The 24,464-nt window shown below is 36.0% G+C and overlaps 2 protein-coding genes across 7 annotated transcripts in view; both read right to left on the bottom strand.

Moving 5' to 3' along the window:
• Window positions 1-1,453: 1,453 nt before the first annotated feature.
• Ipo11 (importin 11) overlaps window positions 1,454-24,464 on the bottom strand; it is a 121,588-nt gene continuing 98,577 nt past the window's right edge. For 5 of the 6 annotated variants that reach the window (XM_090331881.1, XM_090331878.1, XM_090331880.1 and 2 more), the window contains 3 exons: window positions 11,254-11,349; window positions 6,192-6,276; window positions 1,454-2,801 (listed from right to left, as the gene is read on the bottom strand). In XM_090331881.1, the coding sequence (XP_090188007.1) occupies window positions 2,637-2,801; window positions 6,192-6,276; window positions 11,254-11,349 (346 nt within the window). In that variant the 3' untranslated portion in view covers window positions 1,454-2,636. Of the gene's footprint in view, window positions 2,802-6,191; window positions 6,277-11,253; window positions 11,350-22,738; window positions 22,834-24,464 lie in introns of those variants that run through there. The other variant, XM_090331882.1, reaches the window with a different exon arrangement.
• Lrrc70 (leucine rich repeat containing 70) lies at window positions 21,900-22,686 on the bottom strand. The gene has a single exon (XM_090331885.1). The coding sequence runs from the start codon at window positions 22,673-22,675 to the stop codon at window positions 21,971-21,973; it is 705 nt and encodes a 234-aa protein (XP_090188011.1). The 5' UTR covers window positions 22,676-22,686; the 3' UTR covers window positions 21,900-21,970.

Consider the following 24,464-nt stretch of genomic DNA (forward strand, 5'->3'; position numbering starts at 1 on the left):
GTCATTTAACTTCACTAATGACCAAGTTGGGATATTTATATACAGGAGGGCATATGGAGACTAAATTTCTTGTTTTAGCTCCAACATACAAAGAACTTGGAGTCTTTTCACATCCTTACCAGAAAAACTGGACAGACTGAAAATCAGCAAGTTTTCTTAGACTCATTAGGGAACTGATTTGCAAGGCAAATTGTCTTCCTAAACTGTGGCATAATGGGAAATCCTGTGACAGCCACTACTTACTGGGGGGTGGGATAAGGAGAGCTCTGGCAAGTAGCCTGGCAGGTCATGTGGAGGATCACAGTCCTGGTCTTAGGCAAGCCCCTCACTTCTATGCAGAACTTCTGCAGGAACCCATGAGTTTCTCATGACAAAGATCACAGAAGGATCCCCACAGGGCTCTGTGAGAAAGAGAAGAGTACCACTACCACCGTTGAAATAAGCCCAGAACTTGCTCCATGACTAAAGCCTGATCCCAAGACAGGAGGGGCAAGGGTATTCCCCACATACCAGCTCCTTCTCCCCTTCCTGTTTTATCCAGGAGGACAGGCTAAGGTTTCTAAGACAAATGAAAGTCCTAAGCCCACAAAGACATGAGAGACTTAGTCAGGCTCTCACCTTGGGCTTTCTCAAGGCTAATGCTCTACCACTAGAGCCACAGCACCACTTCCAGCTTTTTTCTTCTATGTATGTGGTGCTGAGGAATTGAACCTGGGTCTTCGTGCACGTTAGACAAGCACTCTATCACTAGGCCAAACTCCCAGCCCTTTTCTAAGCTTTTAACAAAGCTTATTGTTGTAATAATCTGGCAGGCTTAGCTTCCAATTGTTTTTTAATTTGCCAATCCTGGGGCTTGAACTCAGGGCCTGGGCACTGATCTTGGACACTTTTTGCTAAAAGCTAGCACTCTGCCACTTGAGTCACAGCACCACTTCTGGCTTTTTCTGACACAGAGCTTCTTGCATGCTAGGTGAGAACGCTACTACTGGGCCATGCTCCTGGTCCTACACATTTTTTTTTTTTTTAATGAAGCAAATTCTTCCCTTACGATAATGTTTTTACTTTTAGCCCCCATTTTCTTCAAAGCAGCTGCTTTAATAAATTTGCTATGGCACTATAATGAAATATGTCAGAAATTAGGAGAGTGGTAATTTTACTAAAACTGAAGAACCAGAGCATGTCTGGGAATCTCTGATGATGTTAAAGGAGCTAGATAATGCTTTCAATAAAAGTAAGCCTACCAGAAGATGTCATTCTTAGCTCAGTACTAGGGACTAAACAATAGCAAGCACATATCACATATCGCATGAAAGGGGCACTCAGCTTTTAAATGAAGACATGAAGGGAGCTTAAATCTACCAGTGAAGGGCAGGAACAGAGCACAGAAGCCTCTTTTTCTCATTCACTAGGCAGTTATTATGCAGGAAAAATAATCAGACAAAACAGTCAAAGGTGAGGTATCTTTGGAAAATTTAATTGGGCCACATTTTCTTTCTCTTTCTGAAAACATCAAATATCCCCCGACATTTTGGGTTCCACAGCTTACAAAGGGGCCGTGGGGTTCCCACACTTACATACTTTATCTAACTTTCCGTAGAAAGATAAGACATTTTCCAATCTTGCTTTTAAATATTTCCTAAAAATACTTTAAAATACAACAAATGGCAAGTGAAACAAAGTAAGGCTCTATTTTCTCCTTTTCCCCTTACTAGGTACTGCATGATGGAGAAAGGAAGGAAGACTGGTGATATCAGTGTTTGCCAGCCCAAGGGTTGCTGTAGGACCCTCTAAGACCCATGTCAGTGAAACCTGACAGCCCTGCAGACTGCTTGTCATAAGCTCATGGGAGACTGGGGGCTGCCAAGCAATTCTCAGTGCATACAGGGCTGCACTAGGGAATAACAAAGGAATGAGGACAAAGCCTGGACCAGAGGTCTCCTACCTGCCACTGGCATACTACAGCTTCACTTCTGGGGGCCTTACAGTGTACATGCACATACTAAATACAGTTACTGAAAATAAAATGAGAAAAAAAAGTGCCTTTACTAGTTTCTCTATCATAGTACTAGAAAGAAAATAAAAGCACTTGTCTGAGAAAACATGTGTTCTATATTAGAGGACAAGAACTCCCTTGCAAGACATTTTAGTGATGTATGTATATTTGTCATTATGTATGTATGTATTTTTGCCTGGTGCATGGATTTCTTCAGTTGCGCTTTTTAAACAGCTTTGTCATTTTTCAATTTGTTTTCATCGGTTTAGAAAAAAAGGACAAAGCAGTCAAATTTAACCAATCTGTTGCATAAAACATCTCAGACATTAATCTTTACTTTCTTGTGTTAAAAGTACATGATTAAAGGTAATCAAACAGTTTTCTTCTTACCAGGAAACTAAGCAGCTATTGCCATGAAATGTACCTCTAATAAACATGGGGCCCTTTATAAATATAAAATTAAATTCTTTGAAGGAATAGGTTTGTGGTTTCAGTTATGAGGGATTTACATTTATACTCTGTAGTTAAAAAATGTGTGGTCTTCCCTTCTTCACCTCCTTAGCGGCTTCACTTCAGCAGGCTCTCGCATACAGGTGGGGGGCTGGGGTATTCGGCTTGCAGGACAGCCATGTGGCATGTGCTCTTAGAATCCTTGCAAAAACTCCTGCAGCTGGGTGACAATCTCGGTGTCCACGGTTTCCATGAGGGACTGGAAGCCTTGCTCTCCGAGCAACTCCTGCTGTGCCTTGAGCTTCTCATAGATGAACTGCTGCAGCGACACTGTGTGCACAGGATCCTTTAGGGCCAGCTGTGGATGCAGAGAAGTGCCAGACAATTAGACGAGCAAAACCAATTCCTCCATGTGCAGCTTTGCAATCTCTTCCCCAACACTGCTTCTGCCCCCCATTCCTTTAAAAGGATTCTAAAATAATCTCAGGGCAGAAGATCTCATTGAATTGACTAAATGATTAGCCTCAGTTTTCTATGGCCTTTTGAACACAGGGCCTGATTAGGGTTTTGATTAGCCTAGTTTCTCATGGGCCAATAGCTCATCCCTTTAAGCTAAATAAAATCGTAAAAGGCACAAAACATGTTAAAAAGCACTCGACACAACTGCCCGGGAATCTCCTTAGGAAGAATATGTTTTATTATATAATATATATATTAGCAAAAGTTTTTTTGAGGAAAGGGTATTTAATATCATATAATCGTTTGTGGTTTCAAAATTAACAACAGGCTGGCTAAAATATTCTTCGAAATGGTAACTTTTATTTTTATATATAGTATAATTCCTTAAAAAGGGATATTCAATTTTGCCTACACTGAAAAACAGGCCTCTTAGAAAAAAAAAACCCCACAGTATTATTGGTAGTTTATTGAGAAAAAGCAGGAATGAAAATATCGAAAACTGCCACAAAATGTTCTGGTAAATTTCCCCATTGGCCAGATTCTTCCTCTATAGATCTGACTTTATTTACAATCAGCAAATACCACATTGCCAAAGTTTCCAAGTGAATAGCAGCAGGGTTACTAGACTCTGGGATTAAGGTTTTTTAGTAACAATTCAAGTAGTAAGGAACAACACTGAGTTTCCTTGCTTTGCAATACTCAGTAAGGACACTGATGCCACCAAGCAATTAATTTGAATTCTCAATTAAAAACAAACCAAAAAAAAACCTCAGTCATAACTTTATTTAGTTCCAAAGACATTTGTAATAGATTTTTCTCTTCCAGTGTCTTTTTTTTTTTTTTTTTTTTTTGCCAGTCCTGTGGCTTGAACTCAGGGCCTGTGCACTGTCCCTTGGGCTTTCTCAAGGCTAGCACTCTACCCTTGAGCCATAGTAGCACTTTCAGCTTTTCCTATGTATGTGGTACCAGGGAATGCTAGGCAAGCACCTTACCACTAAGCCACATTCCCGGCATGACTGTCTTGATTACTATGAATTCACCTGGTGTAACAAGTCTTATCTTCTGTGGTCAACATTTTTGTTCTATCACAGGAAGAACTCCTGCCACAGGAGAATGCCTGGTTATCCATTTATGTCTTTACTGCATATCAGTTGGACTATTTCATTATTTCATATCTTAAACTGTGTTAATGTCACTTGCAAAACTGCAGTTTTTAATAGTTAAAATTAACCATTGCAACAGGATATTTCTAGGATTTGGGGATAAATTTGACACCTTTTCTTCCTCTTTTGTGATGCTGAACCTTGCACATGGTAGGCAAATGTTCTATCACTGAACTACATCTACAGCTCTTGGTTTTGTGAGAGGGAATCTTACTAAGTTAAGAAAATGCACATAAGGAAACTACGCTTGCCATGAATTTAGAATACAATATTAACAAGTCTCATTTCAATGGAGAGAATCTTCTGGAAGTATACTATGAACATTATTCATTGGAAAATAATAAAAATGGAATTCAGGACTTTGAAAAAGATTAAAAGTTTAGGTCACAGACTCTGGAAATCCATTAATCCATTTTTTCTCTCATTTAACAGCTCTATGAAGACAATGTGGCTTGCTCAAGGTCACAGATAACAGCACAAACAGGAATAGAATTTGATCTCCTAATGCCCCTCTTCAAAGGTGCAACTCCTCTGAACAATTAAAATACAATTTATAAAAATGCAATCTTGCTATTTCCCAAACATTATGTAGAAAATGAGCTATGCAACTTGTGGGCAGGGAATGGAAGAAGAAAGTGGGGGAAAGGGAAGGAAGAGGTGACACTGTCTCCAAATGAAACATACTCATTATCTGATTTAAGAGATAGTAACCCCTCTGTACCACACCAGTAACAAAAAAAAAATTTATTTAAGAAAATGTTCCCCCTCCCCCATCTTTGGGGAAAAAGAATGATTTCCTCCATACTAGAGAGATGATAGCTAGCATAGAAACAAAAATAAAATAAGGGGCTGGGTGTTCGGCCTAGAGGCAGAGTGGTTACCTAGCATGCATGAAGACCCTGGTTTGATTTCTTGGTACCAAATACATAGAAAAGCTAGAAATAGTGCTATGGCTCAAGTGGTTGAGCACTAGCCTTGAGGAAAGCCCAAGTTCAGCCCTGAGTTCAGTCCCCCAGAAAATAAATAAATAATAAATTATTTAATTAATTAAACATACTTGAAAAGATATGAGAGGCTGGCACTGATGGATCATACCTGTAGTCCTAGTTACTCAGGAGGCTAAGATCATGGTTAGAAGTTAGCACAGGCAAAAAAGTTTAGGATATTCTATTTTCAACTAACCAGCAAAACGTCAGGCCAGAAAGCATGACTCAAGTGATAGCATGCTGGCTAATCAAGCTGACAAACTTGAAGACCTGAGTTCAAACCCCAGTAGCACTCTATCTACCCCCCCAAAAGAAAAAAAAAGGCTATTAGAGTCATTAATATTAGCTATATGTCGAGGGTTAGTATATTAAGTGATTCAAGGATTGAATATATTGACCAAAGAAAAACAATGAGAAAAGCAGATAGCAATTAGTGTCTACTGTTATTCCAAAAGCATTTTATGTATTCATTTATGAATTTTACTTATGAGGTAGGTTCTATTGCTGTTTTCATTTACAAACAAGAAAGGAAGTCATAACACAGGCAAGAAATTCTAAAATATACCAAAGTAAGTACTACTTTATATTAAAGTAAGTAGTACTTACTTTGGTATATTTTAGTATACTTTGGTCAAACTAAGTATTAAACAAAGGCTTTAAATAATTTGTAAACGCAATATATTTTAATGTTTCCTATTTTTTTAAATTATGATTCATCTAGTACAAATGAATGGCTTTCAAAACAAGCTAGCTGTTTATTTAAGGATATTTTTGTAGTAGGATTTAGACCAGGAAAAGTCCACTTCAGAGATCCAAAAAACCAGTAAAGAATGAAAGTAATTTCCGCAAATCAGAAGATCAAACATTTTAAAAGCTCGAGAGTTTTATTTTTATTAAGTTAAAGTAAGGCTTCAGTTTTTCTAAGACAAGCAGCTATTATTTCAAGTCCACTTTCTGTTCTAGGAACATTAACTTACCTATTTTAGAGTACATTCCAAGTTTCAAAATTCCAGTAAGCATGGATAAATGTATGCATGGAAATATGTGTTGATACAGACAGATCAATGGAAACTGTCAAATTTATAAAAGAATAATGGTGATAAAAGATTTTAATTTTTAGACGATGGTTTTGTAACTTACCATCTTTTTCCTCTTATCTTGTTCTGTGGGTGGTTCTTCATCTTCTGTTACTTTTGGTTCCTCAAGATGAGACATTAACATGCAGCTGCAATTTTAAAAATAATTCATGTTTTAAGTAAATACAAGTATAGCAGCAAAACCAGTCCTGTGCATCACTGAGAACAGGAATGTCTCTATGTTCCAAATGGGAGACACAGATTAGAAAGAGGTGCACACTTTGTATCTTTCTGTAAAAATGATATTTTAGGAACACAAGCTTCTTTCCCCCATGTCTGGAGATATATGGCATGCAATAATCTAAATAACACTACCATCAGATCACTATTAAATACGTACCAATATATTTTGTGCTCCAAATGACACTACAAGACTATGAGTAACTTGTCCCTGGTGGCACAAAGACCTTCAATACAAATACAAATCATTTTATTTTGATTATCTGCACCACTGCGCTCCACCATTAGTAGAGATAATAGAAACACAGCTTCCAATTCAGTCAATGCTGGTTATACCAAGACAAGAAATGAATATTGTCTAGTGAATCACACGGACGGAACAAGCCCCATGGGTTCCCAATTTAGAACAGGAGATTTCAACAATATATTAGTCATAGCTTCCTAACCAACAAACTATGGCAAGGGAATTTTTCATTTTAATACTTTGTATCAAGTACAGGTGGAGGGCACTTCTACTTAAATTACTTTAAAGTTACAGCTAAATGCAGGTGCTGATGCCAGAAATTGGATCAGGCTCATTTCTACAGTGGACTTGGATATCCTTCACTTCCGTTCCCCATGATTCAAACACTAATTTTCAGCCAGGCTGACAGTGGTAATTCTAACTACTCAGGAGGATGAGATCTGAGGATTGTGGTTCAAAGCCAGCACCGGCCAATAAAGTCCATGAGACTCTTATCGCCAATTAACCCCCACAAAACCAGAAGTGGCACTGTGGCTAAAGTGGTAGAGTGCTAACCCTGATCTGAAAAGCTCAGGGACAGCTACCAGGCCCAGAATTCAAGCCCCAAGACTAACCAAAAAAAAAAATCTTAATATACTACTTTGGTAAAGAAAATAGTTTTTATCCTTTGTTCTAATTCATTCTCAAGTGAGACTACAATAACAATTCAGCAGAACCAAAAAGATTAGCTTTATTTGGATGACATGAACTGTTCAAATAAACACAAAGTGGAAGCTGAAAGCCAAGTTAGCTATGTAACTATGTAACTAAATACATGTTTCTCATATAAACTTTCTGAAAGTCTATACCTATATTCTTACGAAACTATGTAAAATTCATAGAACAACAGAGGAGGCATTCTTTTTTTGTTGTTTTTTTTTTTTGCCAGTCCTAGGGCTTGAACTCAGGGCCTGAGCATTGTCTTTGGATTTTTTTCAAGGCCATAGCTCTTCCACTTGAGCCACAGCACCACTTTCAGCTTTTTCTAGATATGTGGTACTGAGGAATCGAACCCAGGTTTTCATGCTTGCCAGGCAAGCACTTTACCACTTGGCCAAACTCCCAGTCCCCAGAGAAGGTATTCTTATGAGACTATGTAATTCATAGAACAGAGGAGGTAAACAGAAACTGAGATTCTGAAAAGAAAGATAACTTGTTTTTCCATCATACATCTATACATAATACCATCCCAGGGTTAAAAACCAATCTTCAGCAAAATCTTGAACAGAGTCACAGGGTCACAACAGATTGAAAAGAGACTCGACAAATGGGACTACCTAAAAATTAAAAGTTTCTACACAGACAAAGCCATTGCTACTAAAGTAGAAAGACAGCCAACCAACTGGGAAAAGATATTTACTAATAATACATCAGACAAATGCTTAATAGCCAATATCTACAGGGAACTCAAGAAACTAATCCCCCCTAAACCCAACAAACCAATCACTAAATGGGCAAATGGAACTAAAGAGAGACTTGTCAAAAGAAGAGGTAAAAATGGCAAAGGAACATATGAGAAAATGCCCATCATCGATGGTCATAAAGGAAATGCAAATAAAAACAACTCTAACATACCACTTTACCCGAATCAGAATGGCTAATATTCTGAACTCAGACAACGACAAATGCTGGTGAGGATGTGGAGAAAGAGGAACCCTACTGCACTGCTGGTGAGAATGTAAACTAGTACAATCACTCTGGATGGCAGTTTGGAGGTCCTTCCCTATGACCCAGCCATACCATTCCTGGGCATCTGTCCTGAGCATCATAACCCAGGATATGATAAGGACACCTGCTCAGCCAAGTTTATTGCTGCACTATTCACAATAGCCAAGGGATGAAAACAACCCAGATGCCCTACTATGGATGAATGGCTATAAAAAATGTGGTATATATATATACAATGGAATTCTACATAGCCAACAGACAAGATAAAATAATGGCATTCACTGGGAAGTGGAAGGAACTAGAGCAAATCATATAGAGTAAGATAAGTCAAGACCAAAGGAACAAAAGACTCATGATCTCCTTAGTATGTGGATATTAGATCCTAACAGTACAAGAGCAGTGACTCAATACTTGGGTACTCAAGGTCATTGGCAAGAACTTGGAGATATAAATATAACTATATAGACATAAATCTATGATGGGATAATATTCTATAGACATATTGATACATTATATAGATCGATATGTATCTATGACTTACAAACTCTCAGCTTAATTTTAATTTTGTTCTTAAATTTATGTGCCAATGATTGCATATAGAAATTTCATTCTTAAATACTTGTTTGTTAAACTTGGCATTTGAAATCAGTGCCAATAAAATGTTTTAATAGTCATGGTTTTGGTGGATTAGTTCAGCCCTGATTGTAGTTATTTCTTTTTGTCATATGCAGATAGCACTTTTTATGGAATTACATGAAATTGGACTGTATAGGACACCTTCCAGCATCTTTAGCACTTTGGAATTCTTCTGTTGAAATCTCTAATGTGAGATGGTAATACACAGATACTTCTTACTGTTAAAAAAAAAAAACCTTATTAAAGGTGTTACTTAACTGGTCCATCAGTTTCTTTGTTTTTAAAGGATAAATATACGTCTATCTGCATATGTAATATGTATATTAAAATGAATCAAGAAAAAAAATCAGTGTCCAAATCTTTTAATAAAAAAACAAACAAACAAAAACCAATCTTCAAACAACTGTGGGGAAGAAAGAACCTAGTTGGTAGTTGCATGGTCTAGTAACTATGGTCATGTAGTCTAGTTACCCAGGAATACCAACACTTTCCACTTGGTTCCACAGTTTGCTTTCCTTATGCAAACATTTTGCTTTCAAGCTAAGTGGTTCAGGTGGTAGAGTGCTACCCTTGAGCAAAAAAGCTCAGTAACAGTACTCAGGCACTGAGTTCAAACTCCAGGAAAAAAATGCTAAACAAATAAAAAACTGCCTTCATACATCACTTTTGTTTTTGTTTGAGTATGAAATGTCTCCCATAGGCCAGTCCATGGAACATCAGTCCCCAGCCTGTGGTGCTATTTTGGGGCTCACTAGAGAGGTCATGGTTGGGGAGGGGGGGAAGTAATGTCCCTAGGGCTGTCTCTTGCCTTGGTCCTTCCCTATATGTCCATTATGCTTTGTGACCACCACACATTCCCAACACCATGATATTCTGACAAAGCACACAAACTAAGCAACCATGGCCTAAATCCTCAAAACTTAAGAGTAAATCTTTCACCTTCTAATTCGTTTATATCAAATATTGTGGTTTATAGACACATAGCTGATATTTCTACTTCATATAGCTGCTGTTTTCCCCCAAGTTAATTAACGTGTCAGACATATATAGTAAGATTCAAGGACAAGTATCTGCTTTCTATATTTTTCAACAAAAGAGGATAGAACTGACCATCTTTCTCATTTGCCATAAAAAGCTTCAATATGACTGAAGAAAACTGGTCCACTGTTGTTAAGAGAAGCACTTAGAATTCCATCCAGACTTGATGACCATTACAAGAGGTATTTTCTTTATTAATATTAGTAAATAGAAATGAGTGATAATTCTAACCAAAAAAAGATACAATGCTTGATTTAAAAAAAGGAGAGTATAAAACTACAGATTATTAATGTTCCTGATAACACATAACACAATTGTAAATAATTACTCATCCAAAGAACAATTTACTTAATCTATTTTTTTTTTTTTTTTTTGCCAGTCCAGGGCTTGAGCTCAGGGCCTGAGCACTGTCCTTGGACTTTCTCAAGGCTAGAGCTCTACCACTTGAGCCTCAGCACCACTTCTGGCTTTTTTTTTCTATGTATGTGGTACCGAGGAATCAAACCTGGGTCTTTGTGCATGCTAGGCAAGCACTCAACCACTAGGCCAAACTCCTGGCCCTCCCTCCCCCCCCCTTTTTTTTTATCAGTTGTGGGACCTGATTTCTGGGCCTGGGCACTGTCCTTGAGCTCTTCAGCTCAAAGGTACTACTCTACCACTTCAGCACAGTGCCACTTCTGGTTTTATGGTGGTTAATTGGAGATAACAGTCTCATGGACTTTTCTGCGGGGCTTGCTTTCAACCGCAATCTTCAGTTCTCAGCTTCCTGAGTAGCAAGGATTACAGGCATAAGCCACCAGTGCCAGCTTTAATCTATTACTTTTTATAACTAGTCAATTACTATATGATCCCTTTATACCTAAATGGTACCAGAGAGGCTTCAATGAATATACAAAACAACCCAATTCCATTTCTCTTTTTGCTTCTTTAAGGCTAAATAAACATTCTAAGATTAAAAAAGGAAAAACATCCAAATATCTTTTAAAATAAATACACTTGGAATTTCTTAAAAATCTAATGTGACATCATAAAACAACAACTATATCCAAGAAGTCCAATTCAGAATATGATGATTATATAAAGGTGATTCTAAGATGAAATATTAAATTCTATAGGCAAACTAATTAACAAAAACTTTTAATGTAAGACAAAATCACCAAGTTTCCATATTGTACATAGGATTGACGGTAAACAAAAATCATGAGGCATGTATTTAATTGTTCGACAACCTCAAATATGATTAACTAAATCGTCCACTCACTCTTTGTAAGTTCTTGTTTCAGGATCTTCTGTCATGACATCATGGAGGCCTTCCACTGAGATATTAATAATCCCACAGAATTTATCCTGGATAACACTAGAATAAAAGAACAAAACAGAGTTGCTGGACTATTTGAACAAGTAATTTAAATAATTATATACTATCTTGAATATAAAGAAAAATTTTATTTCTGGAACACAAAAGAAACTTTCAAAATATAATCCTTAAGGTAAATAAAAATTATACCTTTAGACATGATATTACAAATTTCTTTCATAACATTACTAGTGTGTTTAAATATAGAAAGGGCAGACTAGGCATGAAAGATATATATATATATCTCATGTGTGTGTGTGTGACAGTCAAGGCCTCACATTCTCTAAACAAATTATAATTTTCCTCTAGGGAATTTACAGCGTCATTCCTACAAGGTATGAAATTCTGTTTCTCACACCTCATTAACATGTATAATTACCTTTTTATATATTTAGTAATTGCCAAGGCCAGTTCAATTTGAATTATGTCCTTCCTTTGCAGAGCTGAAACCTTGTCTTTCTATATTCAAATGTGATTAGGTTTTGAGAACTAAATAACCAAATGGGCTAACTAAAAACTAGCAGATATTCTGATACATTTTTGCCAGTCCTGGGGACTGAACATGTCAAACATACGTAGTAAGATTCAGGCTCAGGGCTGAGCACCATCCTTGGGCTTTCCTCAAGGTTAATGCTCTACCACTCGAGCCACAGCACCAGTTTTGACTTTTCTATGTATGTGGTACCGAGGAATCAAACCCAGGTCTTCGTGGATACTAGGCAAGCATTCTACCAGTAGGCCAAACTCCCAGCCCATTTGATACACTTTTATCTGTGCATTAATCACCTTGTTTCCATAAGGATCTATTTTTATGTCATATTTACCTTGGGTAAGAACTAAAAAAAAAAATCTAAGGAAACATATAAATCTACATCTTATTTGGTCTGTGGAGAAACACACTTGAAAAAATAGAAAGCTCAGATTTCTTAAAATTAAAAATTCAGTTGTGTGATCCATTTGTATGTTTCTTTAGGTCTCAAAAAACATATGAATGCATCACACAAGACAGACATTTTCCATTTTCTTTTCTCATTGGAGAATTCATCACTAAGTCATCATGGCATACAAAGGCAGGTAGAGACTGCTTAACCTTAGCCTTCTGACAGCTCGCAACATTGATATTATTTAACAAAGGCCTCTAGATTAGCATACAGAACATTCACCAGGCATTTCTTTCTGTATTACTGAGAGACAATCCCGTCAATTCCCTTTTCTTTTCCCATCAACTAGAAACACCAAACTTATAACTTCCAGAAAATAAAACACCCAAACCCGTAAATTTCATAGGGTATCAATAGAATTGCTAATGCCATGCATTTTTTTCAAAATACTGTTATAAACAAAATACTGGTTATAAACTTTCCCAAAGCCATTTGCCAGCCAAGTGCAGTATGTTAAGGCATGAATATTAAATAGTTCCAGCTGGGCACCTGTGCCTTATGCCTGTAATCCTAGCTACACAGAAGGCTGAGATCTGAGGATCGGGTTCAAAGCCAAATACCTCTTATCTCCAATTAATCATAGAAAAAGCCAGAAGTGAAACTGTGGCTCAAGTGGTAGAGCACTAGCCTTGAGCAAAAGGAACATAAGGACAAGCACATAGGCCCATAGTTCAAGCACCAAGACCAGGAGGAAAAAAAAAAAAGTAGTTCCATTCGTGAGGGAAAATAATGCTTACCCTGGAGTATCTATTAAGTGTCAGAGACAGATTAAATTTGAAATTCAGAAATGAGAAAAATAACTATGGCCCAAAGGAGGGAAAACATGCAATCTGGTTTTGAATAGGAAGATTTGGCTCTAGGCAGGAGGAAGAAATAAAAGCAAAAGGGAACTATTCAGGCAATATTCAACAAAGAAAGAATATAAGGTTATTATATTAATTATTCTATAATTACCTTTAAAGCACTCAGGTTTAAATATATAATCATCAAAAGGATGAGCCTTAATTAATGCCCATTAAGCACTTTGGAGAAACTGTCCCCACAGAGAACAGAGTAAGTTTGTACTTTCCTGGCATAAAGGGACAACAGCAACACACACACACACACACACACACACACACACACACACACACACATACACACACACCTGGCATAAAGGGACAACAGCAACACACACACACACACACACACACACACACACACACACACACACACACACACACCAGACTATGAAAACTTAAGACTTTTTCTCTATTGTATCTATTATAAAATCATTCCCCTCAATGGGAATAATTTATAATGGCACCTTTTTAAAAGATCGGATATACTGTATTCCTATAAAAACTTCTAGTAACAAGTTATTTCAGCATTGTGTTTATTTCATTCACCCCCTCCCCCCGCCAGTATGGGGTAGAGGTTAGGAGTGTTGAACTCGGGGTCTTGAGCTCTCATGTGGGCCTGCTTTGTTTATTTATTTAGCCTTTTTTTCTTTCTGGGGATTGAATTCAGGGTTTGGGCACTATCCCTGGACACTTTTTGCTCAAAGCTACAACTCTGCCACTTAAGCCACAGTGCCACTTCCAGCTTTTTCTAAGTATGTGGTACTGAGGAACTGAACTTGGGCTTTGTGCATGTGAGGTGAGCATTCTACCACTAGTCTACACTCCTGGCCCTTGGCTTTATTTACTTATTATCCTTAATAGCTGTAAAAGGGTTCACTGCTGATATTCAACATGTCAGGTTTTGAGTATTATGCATCTTGAACTGTATGATGCCTGTCATCATTCTCTCTTGGCTTCTCCACTCATAATGAGGACTCTCCAATTTAAGCCATGCCATTGTCTTTTTCTGGTTTTCTGGAGATGAGTTTCTCTGATTTGTCTGCCCAGAATAACTTAAAACCTCAATCCTTAGATCTCAGCCTCTGGAATAAAGAGGATTACAGGCATAAGCCAGTGAAAACTGGCTCATCTTTGATTCTTTCAGCACTCTCTCAAACTTGTACACATATTAAAAATCAATCTTGTTTATTGTTATACAATCTTCCCCAATTATGCTTTTAAATGATCTAGACCTTTTAAGTGGAAAGAACCAAAAAAAAAAAAAAGAGCTGCAAACCTAGAACAAAAGGAAAAGAGTTTAAAGGAAGAAAAAAATGAGGCTTGTACTTAAAGTTCATGTATGTTACAGCCTTAAATATGAGTCAATAACTCAGTATGACTTTCTGTCTTGATGAAAACTGCCCTGTTTTCTCTTTTATACTTGCATCATGCCAGAATCATGTAGGAATTTATTAGATTTCTCAGTATGACATCTCCTTGTCCTCTCATATTCATACATTCAAATCTGATATCAGGTACAATGTGGAAGAACTGAAGGCAGCTTGAGGAAACCATGTCATCTTGGATCTCAATATGTTTTGTTTTTTCTTAAGAAGAGATTTATTTTAGTTTACAGGTTAATGTAGGCAGAAATATAAAAGAAGAAACATTTCCAGTTGCTCACCAGGCAGGAAATGGGAGTTAGACTCTTCTAACAGTCCTTAACCCATCAGCCTACTACTTACTGAGAAGTGACATTCACAGTAACTAGATACAGGAACCTGAAATCTCTGAAAGGTTAGCTTAAGATTTATGCTAGTTTAATACACAGCACTCTACTAGAAAAACCAACATTTGACTTTAAGCAGGAAAAAAAAATCAATGATTGCTGATTCTTCTGGGGGTAGGGAGGGAATATTCTACGGTAGGTAGCAAATTACACTACAACCATACATAGGAATACCAATAAAGAAAAGGCAATCTCATCCAGTTAATTTACAAAGAAGTCAGTGATGAGAACAGATGGTCATAATGTATTGTCTAGGCTATTTATTCTAGCCACTCTTTCTGGTGAATGATCATTGTGCTTAACTCATTTATCTAAGTCAACATTATGTGAGCCCAGGAAAGAAGTCAGATAACATGCCAGGTTCTGGGAATAAAAAAAGGTACTCAAAAACTAGCTTAAAGTCTATTGTGTAGAGTTTTGAATGCATACCAGGAAATAGGTTGCAAATTTGAATGAAGAGCTAAGAAACTAAGCAATGAAGTTACATGTTCATTTTTTTCTATAATATCCTGATCAGCTACATTTAACTCAACAATCATATTTCTGATTCATTGACTGACACATAACTAAAGTTAAGTCTATCATGTTCCTTGGACATGGCAAAAAATTACATTTATATCACTGGCCCAAAATGAAACTACTCAACTATCACTTTACCAAAAGTTGCAAACCAAAACTCATTTTGCATTAAGTTGAAAATGAACTCAACCAACGTGACTGCATTAAGGTTTACTATCTTGTTAAACAACAATTTCAAATTTTACACAGCTTTTCATTTCATAACGCTAAATAAGTGGACCCTGATTCTAAGCTTGTTTTTTCCCCCCCTAATTAGGGACTCTCAAGATGCAAATGACTGCTTATTATTTGAGCTCCTGCTCACCCTACTGTCAGTACAATGTTTCTAAACTGGTTTGCTTTGTTTTTCACATTCACTTCTCTTATCTGTAGGCTCTATATCTATGTATTCAAACTATGGGTTTAGACAAACAGGGACTGAAATTATGTGGGAAAAATATACTAAGTATTTATGGATTTCGTTATCATTCTCTAAATGACACAATATAATACTAGTTACCCAGCATTTACTTATTTTAACATTCACTTTATTAGGTATTTATAGGGAATCTAGAGTTGATTTTAAAATATATAGAAGGTTGTACATAGGTTATACATAAATATAACGGCATCTTACAGAAAAGCCTGCCAATGCACAATCCTCCTGCAAAGTCCCTCAAGTAGCTAGGACACGGGTGTGAGCAACTGGTATCTGATTCAATTTTTTCTTTTTTCTTTTTGAGATAAGGTCCTACTATAGAGTCCAAGCTGTCTTCTAACTCATGATCCTCCTGTCTCAGCCTCCCAGCACCTGTACTACTATGCTCAACTATTGCTATTTCTGCAGTGAGCATTTTATACTCCGTTTGTCTCTAAGTGATGGCTTCACATTTTCACATCACATCTTCATTTCCATTAATTCTTAGGAGGAAAACAGAAGCAAGCCCAAATGCAGAGTATATGTTAAATTAACTTTTTAGAACAATTTTTAGCAGAAACTGATATTGCGATTGCTCTTCATACTAGTGAAGAACCAGAACTTTAATAACTTTACAATTTTCTTTGATTTAACTATATGATACCTTACACCAATTATAAAATTGCACATAAGTGGGGCTGGGAGTTTGGCCTAGTGGTAGAGTGCTTTGCCTAGCATGCACGAAGACCTGGGTTCAATTCCTTAGTACCACACGCATAGAAAAAAGCTGGAAGTGGTGCTGAGGCTCAAGTGGTAGAGCTCTAGCCTTGAGAAAACCCAAGGACAGTGCTCAGGCACTGAGCTCAAGCCCAGGACTGGCAAAACCAAAACAAAACAACAAAAAAAAATTGCACATAAATTTTGAGGCCATTCTTGCATTTATAAATATGAGCAATAAGTGAAGTTAGGGCAACTTAAGAAAGCAGACAAGTTTTTAAACACTGAAAGCCATAACCAAATAAAACACGCTTAATTATATTTCTTGGCTTATAATATTTAACCGGATCAAACCAAGAAAATTATTTACCAGTCTTATTTCAGAATTTTTAAAATAATGACATTAACACTGAAAATAGCTTTTTGTCTTTTTGCTAGATATTTTCCAAGACCTAGGCTGAAAACATTTTTGTCAGATAAATGGAAACTTGTATCCTTTCTACACAGTAATTCTCCACATGGCCATGAGAAAGCATATTAATAAATCTAGCTGTCCTGACAAATACCAGCAACAAGGCAAACTAAAAGTCATAGTGGAAATTTACTACCTTAAAATCAAAGATGTTTTTAAACTCAAAAATGGTAATTTAAAAGGTTTTTCAGAAAATCAGTCTTCCAATTACTTCAGGGTTTTTGAGTTTTGAGTACATAGACAAATTGATCCTCTGTGTCCAAAAAAGTCATTATCTTCAAAGCCTGTAATAATTAAGATGACTATGTATTTAAACAGATATATTGAAATTTCAATTCTACATGAATTTCAAGAAAATGCTTACGCAGGCTATAGAAACCATTTGAGGAGATTCTAAAATTCATGAAAAGCAGATGATTTGATGTCTTGTCTAAAACTATTTGGAAAAAAGCATTAGGTTGAGGAAGGATGTAAAAAACAAAAGAAAACAAACCAATATTTATTTTACATATTTAAAATTGTTACTTGAGGTTTTTTTGTAGGGTATAAAGGAATTTAACATTGATTTTGATTGTTATGTTAACTTGACCACTGTGAATAATGGAAATCAAGGAAAACAAAATTATACAACAAATACATAATCATAAAAACATGACTTCGGAACAAATTTAAAAAAGCCAACTGTGCTAATGTTCAAGTTTTATAAAAATGAACTTGAAGCTCAGGATGAGCTTCCTGGGGAAGTTCCACATGTCATATGGCTCAGATTAAAATGAATATAATGTGCTGCATAGAACAATGTTATGCAACTACAAGAGGACTCTGAATAATTAGGATAACGACAACAATTAGTAAGAAATTACCTGTCAATAAAATAGATGATTATTTTAAAGTTTAATTAATTAATTAATTTATTTATTTATTTTTGCCAGTTCTTGGCTTGAGCTCAGGGCCTGAGCACTGTCCCTGGATTTTCTCAAGGATAGAACTCTACCACTTGAGCCTTAGCAACACTTCTTGGCTTTTTTCTATGTATGTGGTACCGAGGAATGGAACCTGGGTCTTTGTGCATGCTAGGCAAGCACTCTACCACTAGGCCAAATTCCCGGCCCCTAAAGTTTAAAATTTTAAAAATAAAGCAAAGCTTTAAAGTTAAAAAGGTGGTAAGCATTTGGATAAAATTATAATTTACATATTATATATGCATAAAAATATAAGCATTATATACATTAATATAAATTTGTATAGTATGTAAGCATTATTTGATAATGTATATGTATTTGTATTTACAACAGATTTTACTTGTATGTTTATATAATAAATTTTTATAACATATAAATTACTTAGAAATAAGAAAAATATATCTTTGTAAAATAATGTATTATTGAAAGTAGGTAATTTCCTCATCTTTAAGCCTGCCTTATGCAGGCTCCAGACAGATTTTCTTACACACTACAAGCACAGTGACCCTTTCCCTGGGCTCAGGAACCCAAAGGACATCTGCATCATGTCTTATCAATTCTTGGAAATCACACATACATCTCAAACCTCAGTTATCCAACACTAAACATATGAATGTCTTTGAAACAAACAAAAACAAAAAAGGCACTCTCCAGTTCTCCTTAGCTTACTTAATAAAGAATATCTCTGTTGAATACCGTTCCTTCCTTCCTTTTCTTTCTTTCCTTCTTCCTTTCTTTCTTTACTTTTATTGCCAGTCCTGGAGCTTGAACTCAGGGCTTGGGCACTATCCTTGAGCTTTCTCAAGCTTAGGGCTCTATCACTTGAACCACAGCACCATTTCTGGTGTTTTCTGTGTATGCGGTACCTAAGGTTTTGTGCATGCTAGTCAAAAGCACTCTACCACTAGGCCACGCTCCTGGTCCCCTGAATCCAGTTTTCACTTATCTTTGACATTTACCTCTGAAAGACTTCTTTGTTGCTATTTCTCTAGATTTTTCTTTAAAATGGTTAATTTTTAAATTTTATTATCAGGCTGATGTATAGAGGAATTAGTTACATTCGTAAGGTAGTGAGTATATTACTTCTTTGAACATTGTTAGCCCTCCCCATGTTTTTCTTCTATTTTCCCTCTCCCTTCCTCCTCCCAAGTGGTGAAGTTCATTTTCTAGATTCTTTCTGTAATACAGTGCCAGTTTTGTCTCTAGTTTGAACTCCTGCATAATTTCCCAAACAGGGAAACCTACCATCAGTTCTTTTTAATCCATTCTCTACAGAGTAGACTAAAGTGCTCTTTGACAAAATCTAACTATAAACATTCTCATGCTTTAAGGTTTTATTCTTTTCAATAACTTTCAACTACACTTAATCTCAACACTCAACCCTAATGAATGCATGCATACTATTTCTTTCTTCTTTTTTGGGGGGAGGGAGGGGATACTGATGGTGGCACTTCTAAGGCAGGCTGTCAACCACTTGAGCCATGTCTCCAGTTTCCAGGCTTGACCAGCTTTCCTCCATGAACACTTTCTAACTTGAAGCTTTCCATCTGCTGAAAATTCTACTGCCGACATTTAACTGGTGAGTTACATACAGTTACAGTAAGAATAAAACTATAAATGGGCTCGGTTCTAATGTTGGAAGTTGGGAGTTCAAAAGGCTTTCCTACATGAGAAGCAGGTTACTGAGGAAAAGTGACTTTATAGGCCAAAGCACAAAGAAACAGCACTTGAACATAAAAACTTTGGTGTCGTAGCCCGGGCACAAAAGGACCTGAGACTCTTATGTCCAATTAACCTCTAGAAAACAGGAAGTGGGGCTTGACTCTAGGGTAAAGTGATAGCCTTGAGCTGAAGAGCTCAGAGACAGTGCCCAGGCCCAGGGTTAGGGCGGTAGCCTTGAACTGAAGAGCTCAAGGACAGCGCCCAGGCCTAGTTCAAGCCCCATGACACTCACTCACTCACTTACACACACACACACACACACACACACACACCAAAAAAAAAAAAAAACAAAACAAAAAAAAACAACTAAAACAACTTTGGTGCCTTGCTGCTTTAAAGAAAAATGCAAGGGAAATGTAAGCCTTCATATTAAGGCAAGAAGAAGAAATACCAGAGAAATTGTCTCACAAAAATCACAGTTTTCCACAAAGATCCAAATTAAAGCAAGCTAGGGTTTAGTTTGGACTCAGAAAGGAGGAGCATGGAAACAAAAGAAGGAAAAAATAAAAAGGAAGTTAACATATTTACGAGGTCTCTCTATATTAGTCAAGTAAGAAAACTACTTGCTACTAAGTACAGTATCCAAATGCTGTGTCCTATGATCCCTCAAGAGTCAGATACCATGAAACAAAGTACCTGGGTCAGCGGTAGGTACACTATAAATGCCTCTTATTTATGCTGTGTTGACCAATGTATTTCTCTTCACCTACAACTTGTAGGTGGAGACACAAGGGAAAAACTGGTAGAGAGCAAGGAGGGAAGGGACAACACTGTTCAAAAAGAAATGTCTTTATTACCCTACTTATGTAACTGGAACCGCTCCATATATCATCTTCAAGATAAAAAATAGGAATTAAAAATAGGCAAAAAAGACAAACAAAAATAGAAAATAAAAATATACAAAGAATAGACAAAATTATGCTAACAGAGAAAAATGCTATATTACTCCAATTATCATCTACTTTAAATGGTCTTAATTAAAGCTACCCACATCTCCTGAGGGCTTTTGCATTTTCTACTAAGTCTTAATATTTCATATTTATCTATTTAAAAGCCACAGCATAAGTCCTCATGGTTACTGTAAAAGAATGTAAAATGATATATTCTTCCAATGTAATGGATGGTTACATTGTCTGATAAAGATCATACAGACCTCTTTCTCTACCTTTTTGTACTTGTTACATGTTTCCTTAAGGATACTTGACATAAATCTCAAATTCATCTATCTAAAGTCAAATTCATTATATTGTCTCACAGTACTTCCACTCCTCTTATATCCATATCTCAATAAATACAGCATAAAACTGTCTAAACCATAAACCTATCAACCCTCACCTACCCAACCCCGGCATGAGCCCACAGATCACCAACACAATTCAATTTATTTCAAAAGCATCTTTTCATGCACACATTCATCTGCCACATCCTGATCTAGGCTCCAACATTACTATTCCTTCCACAATGAGTGAACTTTTTAAAGGGTAAACTTGATGCTATCTTTCCACTGCTTGAAACATTCAGTCTCCCTAATAAAGCATACAATGACAATGGTCTTCATCATCTGAAATCTTTCTCTAGCTTCAAGTCTCATACCACTCACAGAACTCTAGCTGTACAGAATTTTAGTTCCTGAAATGCAGCATTTTGTTTCTCCTTCTTTAACCCTTCTGATACAATGTTCCTCAGTTCCCTTCATTAGGCTAATTTCTATTTCTTCTTCATGATCTAGGTTAATGTCAAAGCTGTTGTTCACCTCCACATGTTACACCCAATAGTCAGTACAGTTCTTATTAACTGTATAGTCACTACACATATTGCTCTAGATTTATGCTCTATCAAAAACACAAAGCATGTCTAAATAATCCTAATACCTGGCAGCATTAGATATTAAAAAGCATCATGCAGACCTAAAATGTGTTAAAAGCTATGAGACTATAAGTACTTAAATTCTTCTGTTTCTTTACTGTAAAAATATACATAGTATTACTATTAATGGATTAAATATGGTATGAGAAGCATTTTTAACACAGTGCTTGGTTAGCAATCAATATTGTAGTACCAAAGAAAATATTTGCTGAATAATTACACTTCACAAATTATTAAGACATTTTAATAATGCTATGTTCATACAATCCTATTTCCAAACAAATATATAATTCTACAGGAATGATTCAATCTTGTGTTCATGTGGTTTTATAGTTTTGTTGGAGCCAATATATAATCATAAAGCAGAATGTTCAAAGAGAATGACTTGTGCCTCGCTTTCAGGAACCATTTGTTTATGAAGCTGAATCTGCTCCAAACCCAGGCTTTCTAGAGAATTAGGGGAGGTATTACAAATGGAGGCTGTGACATTATACCTTGCTGACTGATAAAAGCTGTAATATTCCAGTCTATTTTCCCCTGCGTTTCCTGGTGCCTTTAGTTTTTGTTTAAACTGAACGACTTTATATATCAAAAAAATGATTAAAACACAAGCTAAAATGAAAAAGGCTAGCAAAATATCAAAAGCTTCATTTAAGTTCTCAACTTCTTGGGAACAAATTAGAGATGTTTTCCCTGACACTGAAGCAGCATCAACAGGTAAGGCACTGTTTTTGTCCAAGTTGAGGTTAACAGAAGAAGTAAGTTGTATTTGCACAGGCAATACTGCAGGAGTTTCTAGAGGATTACCAAAAGTATTCTCTTGAAAAAATCTACTGGTAGGTGAAGTACGAATTCGCTCCCAGAAGGTAACACTCTCTGTTTCAGTATTTTCCAAATGTTTCCCATTTGTGATTACTTTAAGCCAGGCCATCATAAACGCAGTGGTCTTGTGATGAATATGAAGAGATTTTACAGCCCAAATTCTGGATACATTTGTTGAAGATGTAATGCAATTTGTAAAGTCAGTCCACTTAATATAACATACTACTTTGCCATGCATGGATAGGGGATTTTTGACAAGTGATGCTTAGAGTAATGGCTGAAGATGCTAACCACAGTCTTGGAGGCTCAATAGTTTGCAGTTACTTTCCCAAGGATTAGAATTTGCCTGGAGATGAGTCAATGAAGACAATGGCTTAAGGACCCTTAGATGTAAGTCTGTAAGATTATTAAATGACAGATTTAGAACCTTCAGAGATGCTCCTTTGCCTTCAAATATATCATTATCAGTGCTGATTATTTTATTTCTAATTTAAAATAAACTAAGTGTGTAACAATTTCAATTTCTAAATTAAATGGCTTAAAATGTTTAATGTTATTGATTCTACTAAATACATTCTTACTAACATTTTCTGTTTGTGACCATTCTGGAGTTGAACTCGGGGCTTGTGTGGTCTCTGAGCTTATCTGTTCATGGGCTGGTGCCTACATGCTCAAACCTTAACTCCATATTGAGCTTATTTTTGGTTATTAACTGGAGATAAGAGTCTTACAGCCTTTCTTGTTTGGGCTGGCTTTGAACCGTGATCCTCAGATCTCAGCCTCCTGAGTAACTAGGATTACAGGTCTTGGCCATCAGTGTATATCCCTACTAACAGTATTAATTTTAAATTTTTCAACAGCAGAAAAGCATAATTCTTTAAGAGCAAAGAGCTATATTACTTTATAATAATAGAGTATATAAGACAAAATCTTACCAGATTCTTACCTACTTCAAATGTATTTGCTGGTAATTTTGTTAACCTATTACTTTGTGGCTACAATTAGGGCTTACATCTATAAAGTAATACTCAAGGTTTCCAAGGTAAAGAAAGCCTGAGTTTAGGATTTTCAAAACTTCATTTCCTGATAAGTATCATAAAAGCAATCAATATCAAAAGAGGTATCAGTCTCAAGAACAGTCATGTTTTGCTTCTGTATGTTTTAAATGCTGATTAACATCATAACAAACACTCCTCTTGCAACAAAAGATTTTTGACTAGACTATAAATATAAATTGGGAAGATTTGAAAGTCCCTTAAATATTCCAGGATTTAAGTGTTTATAAAATTATTAGTTACATGCAGAAAATAAAAATATCCCAATTTAACAAAAGCTTTGGTAAATACACAACACTAGAAATATCCAAATACAATTCAACAAGAGAATTAAGCCTTATTAATGAACTTTCATTTGTAAGAAATATTATTTCAAATCAGATACAAAAAACTATGTTCAGGAAAAGTGAAATGCCTAAGTTACAGCAGTAGTCTCTCCATACAAAAGTGGTAAACAGACACACATCCAAATATCTCCTTATGAGACAGTAATAAAAGATAACAATTGGAGCAAGATAGAGGAAACTATTTCACACAGCCCTGTTCTTGGTTTTCTCTGTTCATATCAGAATTAGATCGAATAAGAGAAGGTTAAACTTTAAATCATCAGAAAGTTCTTAAAATGAATATTATTTAAAATGTTATAAAATTACCAACATCTCCAACCCATAAACACAGTTGAAAAATAATTAAAAATGTGAAATATTTTATAAATTACTGCAGTTAATTGTAACACAGGTGACAAATAATGTACGGCTGAAAATCTGTGAATTTATGTCTTTTTTATAACCCTAAAGTCTAATATCAAATAATAGTATACCTTATAAAATGACAAACATGTTACAGAACAAAGCAATCTTTGTAAATTGTATCTTTTTTTAAAAAATTCAACTATATTTTCATTCCAGCTAGCAGTCTGTTATTAAATAATAATCTTACCAAGAACAGAAAATTCATATTAACACTTGTTGA

Source organism: Megascapheus bottae, chromosome 4, assembly GCF_031878675.1.
Source record: "Megascapheus bottae isolate mThoBot1 chromosome 4, mThoBot2.hap1, whole genome shotgun sequence".
Taxonomy (NCBI): Eukaryota; Metazoa; Chordata; class Mammalia; order Rodentia; family Geomyidae; genus Megascapheus; species Megascapheus bottae.

Bases quoted from the DNA above. Each gene is read 5' to 3' on its own strand.
- Lrrc70 (XM_090331885.1), bottom strand. From the start codon at position 22,675: ATGCATGGCAAAGTAGTATGTTATATTAAGTGGACTGACTTTACAAAT.